General features: G+C 41.5%; 1 protein-coding gene across 1 annotated transcript; it reads right to left on the reverse strand.

Annotated features, from left to right (window-relative positions):
- Nucleotides 1-6,897: 6,897 nt before the first annotated feature.
- On the reverse strand, nt 6,898-10,788 carry LOC311112762 (dehydrogenase/reductase SDR family member 4-like). Its single transcript, XM_084155900.1, has 9 exons — nt 10,238-10,788; nt 9,812-9,954; nt 9,210-9,387; nt 8,817-8,918; nt 8,357-8,427; nt 8,214-8,265; nt 7,931-8,065; nt 7,687-7,742; nt 6,898-7,436 (listed from the first exon to the last, which is right to left on the reverse strand). The coding sequence occupies exons 1-9, from the start codon at nt 10,253-10,255 to the stop codon at nt 7,322-7,324; spliced, it is 870 nt and encodes a 289-aa protein (XP_084012026.1). The 5' UTR covers nt 10,256-10,788; the 3' UTR covers nt 6,898-7,321.
- Nucleotides 10,789-11,730: the final 942 nt, after the last annotated feature.

Genomic DNA, 11,730 nt, shown 5'->3' on the forward strand with positions numbered 1-11,730 from the left:
ATTCCACAAGACATGCAACCAGAGGTCTCTTCACAGTCCCTAAAGCCAAAACGAATTCAAGGCAATGCCCAGTAATACTGTATATAGAGCCATATAGCATGGTACTACCTGCCATCTCTAATCACTCAAGCAAGCAGCAAAATTAGCATCTCCCTCCCGAGCACTTGCTTGGGTCAAAGATGTGGCCTTGGCATTAGGATATCAGGCCCTGCTTAGAGAAAGCAATTGTAAGCAAAGCCTCAGTAGAGTAAGGATATACGAAAGGTGTACCGCAAGGGTCGGTATTGGGACCTGTTTACTATTTATATAAATAATAGATTTAAAACTTGTACTTAATGCGGGCAAAACTAAATATGTTTTCTAATTCACTGACAAATGTCTCAGATGGTCTACATATTCACTCTTTGGATGGCTCTATCATCGATTGGGTTCCCGCCTATAAATATCCTGCAGGCGCCCGGCTTGCCATAAGGAGTCGCTAAAGCGCAATGAGCCAAGTAAAGCCCCCCCGGCCAAACCCTCCCCTAATCCAGACGACGCTGGGCCAATTGTGCGCTGCCCTATGGGGTTCACGACACAGCCTGGGATGGAACCTGGGTCTGTAGTGATGCCTCAAGCAGTGCCTTAGACCGCTGCGCCACTCGGGAGGCCTCACCTTTTAATTTTAACTCACCACAGTTATGGAATGAATACCTTGCTAAACAAATTAGACCTGGATTCCCTAGTGCCGATAGGGCAGTTTAAAACTGTTAAATTAGTTTACTGAAGTGTGCAATTGTTTCAATTGACTTTTAAACTTGTTGAAATAACCTGATGTAATGTATTTATAGCTGTCTTGTAGTTATCATTTTTTTTTTGTGTTGATGGAATTTTTGTCCTCAGGGCACCATTGCAAATGAGGTACTAGTCTCATTTGGGCTCCCTTGAATAAATAAAAGTAAATATATATTTTTAAAAATTATTGTGCTCCGTATGATATGATACTCTGCTCAGCTCGCTGGCTAACTGATGATGTGAGAATCTCTCAGGTTGTTTTAAAGAACATTGGTGTAGTGACATTAGAATACCAGGGCCTGCCTCAGTAGAGCAAAGTATTATTGATGTATGACATTACATTTACATTTTAGTCATTTAGCAGACGCTCTTATCCAGAACGACTTACAGTTAGTGAGTGCATACATTATTATTTATTTTTTCATACTGGCCCCCCGTGGGAATCGAACCCACAACCCTGGTGTTGCAAACGCCATGTTCTACCAACTGAGCTACATCCCTGCCGGCCATTCCCTCCCCTACCCTGGATGACGCTGGGCCAATTGTGCGCCACCCCATGGGTCTCCCGGTCACGGCCGGCTACGACAGAGCCTGGATTCAAACCAGGATCTCTAGTGGCACAGCTAGCACTGCAATGCAGTGCCTTAGACCACTGCGCCACTCGCTGAAGTGTATAAAAGTGTGTTCTTATTTCCACTTATTTAGTTATGTCCTAGAGTTGATTCCTAGTGTGTGTGACTGGTGGACGATGTTGGAGGGGAATGAAGGTGGTAATGTAAGACAAGTTGTTGAGGTGGAAACCATTAAGTTGAAACTTTAGCGGGAGGAAACTCCACACTATTCAAGGTTACTGTGTTCACCTCTGTTAACTCTGAGGTGAAAAGCCTCAGTGGGAGCCAAGGACCTTAGGTGAAACTCCCATCTGATTCTGGTTCATTTTAAATGAGCAGGAGCCTAACAGCTCCATCTGATTCACAGGGACCTTGTTCATTTCATGAGTAGGTCCAAAGCCTAGTACAATACCTCAGATAACCCTTCATGGGTGGTAGACTGTAACACGTCACACTATACTTCAGATAACCCTTCATGGGTGGTAGACTGTAACACGTTACACTATACCTCAGATAACCCGTTAAGGGCAATACTGTAACAAGGCTCAAGATTCAAGGAATTTAGCTCATTGTTATGAGCATGGGTGAAGGAAGCGAAGTGAAGCCTGTATGTCTGATTAGTTTAGTTCATTTTATGAGCTGAATGGGGGTGAAGGACGTTAGGTGAAGCCCAGTATGATGAAAGTTCTGTTCATTCTATGAACTTACGTAAGGATGTACAGTGGGGGAAAAAAGTATTTAGTCAGCCACCAATTGTGCAAGTTCTCCCACTTAAAAAGATGAGAGAGGCCTGTAATTTTCATCATAGGTACACGTCAACTATGACAGACAAAATGAGAAAAAAAATCCAGAAAATCACATTGTAGGATTATGAATGAATTTATTTGCATATTATGGTGGAAAATAAGTATTTGGTCAATAACAAAAGTTTCTCAATACTTTGTTATATACCCTTTGTTGGCAATGACACAGGTCAACCGTTTTCTGTAAGTCTTCACAAGGTTTTCACACACTGTTGCTGGTATTTTGGCCCATTCCTCCATGCATATCTCCTCTAGAGCAGTGATGTTTTGGGGCTGTCGCTGGGCAACACGGACTTTCAACTCCCTCCAAAGATTTTCTATGGGGTTGAGATCTGGAGACTGGCTAGGCCACTCCAGGACCTTGAAATGCTTCTTACGAAGCCACTCCTTCGTTGCCCGGGCGGTGTGTTTGGGATCATTGTCATGCTGAAAGACCCAGCCACGTTTCATCTTCAATGCCCTTGCTGATGGAAGGAGGTTTTCACTCAAAATCTCACGAAACATGGCCCCATTCATTCTTTCCTTTACACGGATCAGTCGTCCTGGTCCCTTTGCAGAAAAACAGCCCCAAAGCATGATGTTTCCACCCCCATGCTTCACAGTAGGTATGGTGTTCTTTAGATGCAACTCAGCATTCTTTGTCCTCCAAACACGACGAGTTGAGTTTTTACCAAAAAGTTCTATTTTGGTTTCATCTGACCATATGACATTCTCCCAATCCTCTTCTGGATCATCCAAATGCACTCTAGCAAACTTCAGACGGGCCTGGACATGTACTGGCTTAAGCAGGGGGACACGTCTGGCACTGCAGGATTTGAGTCCCTGGTGACGTAGTGTGTTACTGATGGTAGACTTTGTTACTTTGGTCCCAGCTCTCTGCAGGTCATTCACTATATTTATATTTTTATATTTATATTTTATATTTTTTATTTAGCAGACGCTCTTATCCAGAGTGACTTACAGGAGCAATTAGGGTTAAGTGCCTTGCTCAAGGGCACATCGACAGATTTTTCACCTAGTCGGCTCAGGGATTAGAACCAGCGACCTTTCGGTTACTGGCACAACGCTCTTAACCACTAAGCTACCTGCTACCTGCCGCCCACTAGGTCCCCCTGTGTGGTTCTGGGATTTTTGCTCACCGTTCTTGTGATCATTTTGACCCCACAGGGTGAGATCTTGCGTGGAGCCCCAGATCGAGGGAGATTATCAGTGGTCTTGTATGTCTTCCATTTCCTAATAATTGCTCCCACAGTTGATTTCTTCAAACCAAGCTGCTTACCTATTGCAGATTCAGTCTTCCCAGCCTGGTGCAGGTCTACAATTTTGTTTCTGGTGTCCTTTGACAGCTCTTTGGTCTTGGCCATAGTGGAGTTTGGAGTGTGACTGTTTGAGGTTGTGGACAGGTGTCTTTTATACTGATAACAAGTTCAAACAGGTGCCATTAATACAGGTAACGAGTGGAGGACAGAGGAGCCTCTTAAAGAAGAAGTTACAGGTCTGTGAGAGCCAGAAATCTTGCTTGTTTGTAGGTGACCAAATACTTATTTTCCACCATAATTTGCAAATAAATTCATAAAAAATCCTACAATGTGATTTTCTGGATTTTTTTTACTCATTTTGTCTGTCATAGTTGACGTGTACCTATGATGAAAATTACAGGCCTCTCTCATCTTTTTAAGTGGGAGAACTTGCACAATTGGTGGCTGACTAAATACTTTTTTCCCCCACTGTAAGTGGAACTCTGTCTGAAATACTGTCCTGGTTAGTTATGTAAGTTCATGAATGTTGCATTTTAGTTAATGAAACCCACAGCGCCGGTGGTAACTAACAAAAGGCCTACAAGTTTAAGAGATTACATGTTACCCCAAGAAAGACATTGCGGGTGGTAACTGTAAAAAGTATATACTTTACCCCAGGATACCCATTACGAGCAGTACTATAGAAACAAGGTAGCTTTATTCACGTCAGGGTAATTTAGTGAAACAATGTTGCTATATTTATGTCAGGGGAATTTAGCAAAAAATGTCTATTTGCAACGCACCTTGTTATTGCATTTTTGTGTTCGTGTGTTGCGCTTGCATTCAGTAGCGTCTATGAATCACATGATTATGAAAGCATTCATGTATGAAAGTGTATTTTAAATGTAATTCTGTCCTTGTGATGCACTTGTCTATTAATGTTCTGTATCATGTCTTGTTTTGTGTGTACCCCAGGAAGAGTAGCTGCTGCTTTAGCAGTAGCTAATGGGGATCCTAATAAAATACAAACAAAATACTACTTTAATCAAATGAAATAAATAGAAGAAACAATTTTTAGCAGGCAGTAGTTTGCATCAATCAATCAATCAATTGTATTTTATATAGCCCTTCTTACATCAGCTAATATCTCGAAGTGCTGTACAGAAACCCAGCCTAAAACCCCAAACAGCTAGTAATGCAGGTGTAGAAGCACGGGCCTAGCCTGTCTTGAGCATTTGGCCATACTTTAGGTTCTCATTGACATCACAGTAAATGTCCTCATTGTTCATGCACCTGGGGAAAAACCTTTTGGCATGGCGAATCCAAACCTAACATAGGTCTGGATTGATGTCATTGCATTCCTCATCCATGGTCTGAAGGAGGGTGGCACGCTCATGGGGATGTGTTCCTAATGTGTACAAAACATTAGAAACACCTGCTGTTTTCATGACAGACTGACCAGGTGAAGGCTTTGATCCCTTATTTTGATGTCAATTCAATCAGTGTAGAAGGGGAGGAGACAGGATAAATAATGATTTTTAAGCCTTGAGACAATTGAGACATGGATTGTGTGTGTGTGCCATTCAGAGGGTGAATGGGCAAGACAAAATATTTAGATGTCTTTGAACGGGGTATGGTAGTAGGTGCCAGGTGCACCGGTTTGAGTGTGTCAAGAACTGCAACGCTGCTGGGTTTTTCACACAACAGTTTCCTGTGTGTATCAGGAATGGTCTGCCACCCAAAGTACATCCAGCCAACTTGACACAACTGTGGGAAGCATTGGAGTCAACATGGGCCAGCATCCTTGTGGAATGCTTTTGACACCTTGTAGTCCATGCCCTGACAAATTGAGGCTGTTCTGAGTGCAAAAGGGGGTGCAACTCAATATTAGGAAGGTGCTCCTAATGTTTTGCACACTCAGTGTAAATGTATACTTTACAAACATACATTTTCATTATGTATTGCACCAAAGCAACTGAAAAAAAAACGGTAATAAAAAATTGCATAGTGCCATAACATTGATATTGTAAATGTCCAGTATTAGCAGAAATGTAGGACTTTTACTCATCAGTGTTACACCTCCAGGAACTGTGCATTTCCTTCAGTCAGCTCTCCATCCATTGTCCTTCTGCTCCAAAAGAGAAGAAGCACACAGGTAATTCCCGTCCCCCCATTTCTGCATGCATGTACTCACAATTCTATGGTTAAGTGAGTACGTTATGTCAGTGCAGTTATCGTTACCCAGGCATTACGTTTTTTCCATCTCGTTTCCATCTAGAAATGTTAACTTCTCCAGTAACCGGTGACACTAAGAATGTCATTGAATATTCAGAGGATGAAGCGACAAAGAATTTCAAAGGCAGTATAAGTAGAGCCTCGGGAAGCCACTTTTATTTATTATTAACCTTGCTTGCCCTCATGTGCATCTATATTTCCTGAAACCCCTGCAGTCTAATGTACTCTGTCTCCCCCAGTTGTTTGTGAATACCTACTACATGGCCAAGCACGACACCTAAGTGCCCAACCCTCAGGGAGTTCTTTAAGCCCGGCCTGGCCTGACGCCACCTGCTGTCTCCCGGCAACGGACACATGACTCAATAATTCACTGGTCTATGGCAAAATAATTTCTAGCCTGGTCCCAGATCTGTCATGCCAACTCCTATGGCCTGTTTGTGCCAGGCATGTTAATATCATTTCACCATCCACGGGAAGGAAATATTTAATAGTGACTGACTTTCAGAGTTTTAGGATTCTTTGTATCTGAGTCACTTTGGAATAAGCTTTTCTTTTTTTCTCAGTGACTTTTATTGTGAAGTCAGGATAATTGACCTATGTCACCAATACTTTACTACCTGTGCTGTAATTGTAAGTTCAATGGTCCAACAATTATTTTTTGGGGGGGTTTATAGGAATATCTTCACACATTGATGGCTTTGATAACTATGAGGCAACAACTTGCACAAATTGGTTGAGAAAAGAGTTTTGCTAATTCATTTGGTTATAATTATTATAGATAGAGTTCTATTGTCATTTTCTTTCAGCTCACTATCATTAGATATTGATGCCTGGTTGTGATAACCGAGGCAACAACTTGCACAAATTTGTTGGAGGAAAGCGTTTTGTTTTTCAATTATTTTAAGTATTTGTCAAATAATGTGCACTTTACCACTGTAAATGAGTGGTATTTCAATGTGTACTTTTTGTATCTTATTATGGGCATCCAACCTCAATGTTTTAAAGCTGTAATAACAGATGCAGGACCTTCAAAAAGTGAATAACGAATCAAAGTAAAATGAATGCATATGCCAAATAATATTGTTATTTTTCACACGTCCAATGTCTTTTACAGGGTAAAGAACTACAATTCATTGTGTACCGTAAAATAAATGTGTATTCAAAACTTATTTTGGCTTCTCTGGGTTTCACTACTTCCCATATCTATATTTATGAAGTACAACACTCAAACATGTATGACAGTGTTATTAACTCCTGTTTATTAAGGCAATGCAGTTCTACTTTCAAATGGCTTGAGATGGTGGGACGGAGCTAAAACAGACGTTTGGACCCTGCTTGTGAGCTCAGAAATGCTGTGACAGTCTTTAAAGTGTAGTAAAAAACATGGTGTTAATTTGTTAATAACTCACGAGGTATTGAGCCCACTTAAAAAGATACCAAGAAAGTCAGTAATAATCTCAGCAGTGGTGTCAACACTGTCCACTTCCTGCCTTAGTGTCCTCAGGTCACTACAGTCTTAGAGGATTCCATTCCTCTGCAATGTAGAGTAAATCTACCTGTCTTACAGTCCATTCTTATAGTACAAGCATTATGTTTCCTTTGAGTGTCACAGTCAGTCAGCGTGGCCAGATTCTATTGACTCTTTCCAGCCCGACTAGTCTCACAACCTGCAGCTCATCCCTCCAGTCACAGTGATGGTCTCTCCAGTGATGTAGGATGCGTCCTTAGAGCACAGGAAGGCGATCACTCCACCTATCTCCTCTGGCTCCCCAACCCTGGGAGAATAGTACACAAATAACAAATCAAACAGGCCACCATGGTGAACATGCATAAAGATGGCCAAATACAGATATGACGTCAACAACACTGCAACATTTCTCTCACTGTTACACAAGCAAATTCTACCAATTCAGTCACAATGGGTCAGACACATTTGTGGACACACTGCATAAAAACAATAACACTCAAGGGTAAGAATGTACCCTAAACTAAACGATGTACCCTAAGAATGAAGTTGAAGGCAACCTTTTAATGCTAAGCTGCTTCTTGAACTCGTCCACAATGTCTTCGTCCTGCCACAACTGAGAGAGAATAAGAACACAGCATAATCAAAAACTCCCTTCTCTCCGTATGAATGATAGACGTAAAAGATAGGAAAACAACGGTTAAAAGAGTGATTGAAATAGAAGAGTGGGGGTGAGGAGGGTAAGCAAAGATTAAAAGAGTAAACCGGTAAAGATGACAGAATAGAAAGGGAGGGGATCCTCACTGCTTGGCTGAAGCGGGTCTTGATGACGCCGGGGGCCACACAGTTGACCCGGATGTGGCTCTGGGCCAGTTCGGGGGCCAGGGCTCTGGTTAGTCCTAACAGGGCCGTCTTACTCACACTGTAAGGACCCAGGGCCTGGTGGTGGTGGGGGGGTCAAAGGTCATGTTGAACAAATAATTATTCATACCAATGCAAATTGATCTAATGTAACACTACACAACAATAGCACACACAAAAACTAATTCTGAGATGATCGACACGATAGCCATTCAGAGGAGCTTACCTGCATAGGCTGGTAGCCGGCGACAGAGGACACGAACACAACACTCCCACCCCTGGAAAACACATACATTGTAATTTGTATAGTTCACAAAACACTTTCCTAATTCATTATTTATATCCTCTCTCTCTTTCTCTCTTTCTCACCCCCTCTTCTCCATGTGAGGCACCACCAGTTGGGTCATAAGAAAGGCTGCCTTAACATTCACATCCAGGATCTGTGTGAAGAGTGGAGTTGAAAAGTACAGCATAAGAGCATGTAAACAACAAAGCATCTATGTTAAACCAACCAATGAATACTTAAGCATCTATGTTAAACCAACCAATGAATACTTAAGCATCTATGTTAAACCAACCAATGAATACTTTAAGCATCTATGTTAAATCAACCACTGAATACTTATTATCACACAATTATTACACAACTTACTGAATACCGGTACTTGAAATAACTTGTTAAATTGAAATCGAAGGGAAATTTGGTACTGTTAGCCATGTAACACTTTTGTTACATATTTTCATTGCATCAAGGCTTCAGTATATGGGACAGATTATAGGTCCAGTTGCTTTTCAAAACATTTGTAAGATGCTTGGACACATAACGAACCTTATCCCAGACTGCTTCTGTGGAGTCCATGATGTTCCCAAAGAAAGGGTTGACTGCTGCGTTTGAGACCAGGATGTCAATACCACCACAATGTTCCACTGTCTAAACAGAATGGGAAAAAATAACAATGACATTCAGTATGGGCATGTGACTGATGGCTGTGCCTTTGACTCTGTGTCAAGAAGTGGAAACTACAGTATCAGTGCTGTACTGGAATGTCACTGTGGTGAAGATGAGTGTGATGGTGGTCACATCATTTGAATGAATAGAATTTGAATACGAAATTGTCACGTTCTGATCCCCTTTTAACAGGCCAAGACAGAATGATCAACTGATGTCTACTCTGGGTGCACCTGCTAGAATGGGAGCAAAATGTATTGGCTTTTTCTTTACCATGTTAACCAGTCTTTCTCTGTCTTCACTTTTCCCAACGTTGCAAGTCGTCCCAGTCACTTGTATCTTCTCACTCTGCAATAGTGCCACGGCTTTGTCCACGTTGGACTGACGTCTGCTGCTCACCACAACGTGAGCCCCTCTCTGCCCCAGAGCCTGAGCTGCAGCCAGACCAATTCTGGAAGAGAAGAAGAAGAAGACAGTCTGTAGGAGAAGGAGGCATGTATGTTGTGCATGATGTAAGGCCCAGAGTTTTCTCTGACTGTGTGGCCTGAGCAGGAAAAACTCTGGCCCCTGTTCTCTAGACACTTTTTAAAAAAAATATATTTTTATTTTTATTTAACTAGGCAAGTCAGGTAAGAACAAATTCTTATTTACAATGACGGCCTACCCCGGCCAAACCCTCCCCTAACCCGGACTACGCTGGGCCAATTATGCGCCGCCCTATAGGACTCCCGATATGCTAACTAAGTGCCCAGAGTTTTTCCAGGTGAGGCCAAGCGGTCACGAAAAACTCACCATAGGACCAGAGCCTGAGGGCAATTCACTATAAACAAATGAAATACATCCCCAGCAAAACGGTTGGCACAGCCATTCCTTACCCATCGGTGGAGGCAGTCACTATGGCAACCTTCCCTGAAAGACTGCTTTGAGACCCAGCAAGACTGCCCCCAGACATCTTTCTTGTTTGACCTGCGACAGGATTTGTCAAAAAGCATCTGCTAACAAAACACCTCAGCATTACCTGGAAAGAGAGAATATTTATCAATGCACACACATACAGTAGGCACACAAATGCAGGGTGCCAACCCACAACTGAACCTTTCAAAAGATTATGCCTTAGTTACTAGGTCCCTTAGTTATTGCATTGCTTTATCCATGATGTCTTTATATGCTTCCTTACAATGGCTATCAGTGTCTAGACGAGCTTGCTTATGAAGAGCAGAAATTAGGTGAAAGTTGAATTGTGCAAGCATACAAGTAGTACAGTGTTATGTTGAATACAAAATACAGTGATATTCCCTTACCTTTGCCCTTCTGATCATTAACGCTACATGCAACACCAATAATCAAGGTTTGGCGTAATGTTGGTTTACAAAATGTAAGTGCAAAGTCCTTTACGTCCAGTGACAGAAGACAGGAACAAAAACACGAGTTTAAAGACGACGTTTCCGGTACCTTTCCAAAATAAAAGTCATATCCTGGGTGTACTGCTTTATTTACAAATGCCTCCATTGATATTGCGCCTGTACTGCCGTCTATACGGTAGCCTATGCTCCATTCACACAGAATCCAAAAACCCGCAGCATGGCGCAGCAAAGCAAATAGCATATAACAACTTCTTGCTTTGCCATCTACTAACATTAAACGTACTTAGTTGGTTACAGCATCTCTCCTTGCCAGGTGAAAATGGCCCAGACTCAACTCTCTGTGTGTGTGAAAGCACCTTACCCAGTCTCCCGAATGAAATGCTGAAGGCGGAGCTGTAATATTAGGTTTATCCATCCTCAAAAACTTGCGCGTTTACCGCAAGACAGTCGTATCCAATTACGTAGTCCTTCTCCGGAGGGAGACATAAGAAAAAAACCTCGTTTGCCACGAATTCCCTCTACTGAAATAAGGGAACGCTCGATAGCTGTCTTTCTTTTCTCGAGTATTACATGAAATGTTTATATTTCATCAAGGGTAAGTACGCTAGCTAACAAAACAATAAGAGAGTGTCATTTGAATGCAGACTGAAGTTTTGCTTGCTAGCGAACTGATTTCATGCCCCCTTTTGTTTTGCCCATTGGGCTATAAGCTAGCCAAGCTAGCTAGCCTCTGCTCCATCGATTTAGATACGTGGATAATGTGGGCGAAATTGTGAGCTAACAAAATATTGAATATGTATTCACTTTTATTTGATCAGCGATAGGGTGAGCTGCTTGCTAACTTTAGGGGGCTAGCTAACGTTTGTTAGCAAATATTTATGTCATCTGAGTCAATCCATGCCATGGTCAAACATTTCGTCCTGACTAACTGATCCCACTGCCTGGTAACTTGATACACAACCTCGGAGTTTTATGCTGTAAATTAAGTTTTTACAGAATAATAATTGCTGTCATTATTTGATTTGCATTATTCTAATAACGCTTGCTACATAGTTTGAATGCTTACATTTTAACTGTAAATCTGTCATTGGGGTAACGTTTTCAGATGCTTGTTTTCAAGAGTGTCCAAAGGAAAATACAACAACACTTAGTGACAAGAATAATATGCCAACTACTGGCTAATAATAATTAAATAATTATATATATATATATATATTTTTTTTTAAAGTACATTAACAGCATAGACCGTTGTTGTACAATTACTAATAGGCCTACAACTAATAAAAACTACTGCTACAACTACTACTAAAACGAAATACCTATAATATATACAGTACATACATATTTACAAATATCTTCACATGGTGATGTTTCTATTAGTCAAAAACGCAGTTCGTTCTTTACATTTGACAAAAGGGCTTTCTTAAATA

This window comes from Coregonus lavaretus (genome assembly GCF_964263955.1).
Source record: "Coregonus lavaretus genome assembly, chromosome: 39".
Lineage (NCBI taxonomy): Eukaryota > Metazoa > Chordata > Actinopteri > Salmoniformes > Salmonidae > Coregonus > Coregonus lavaretus.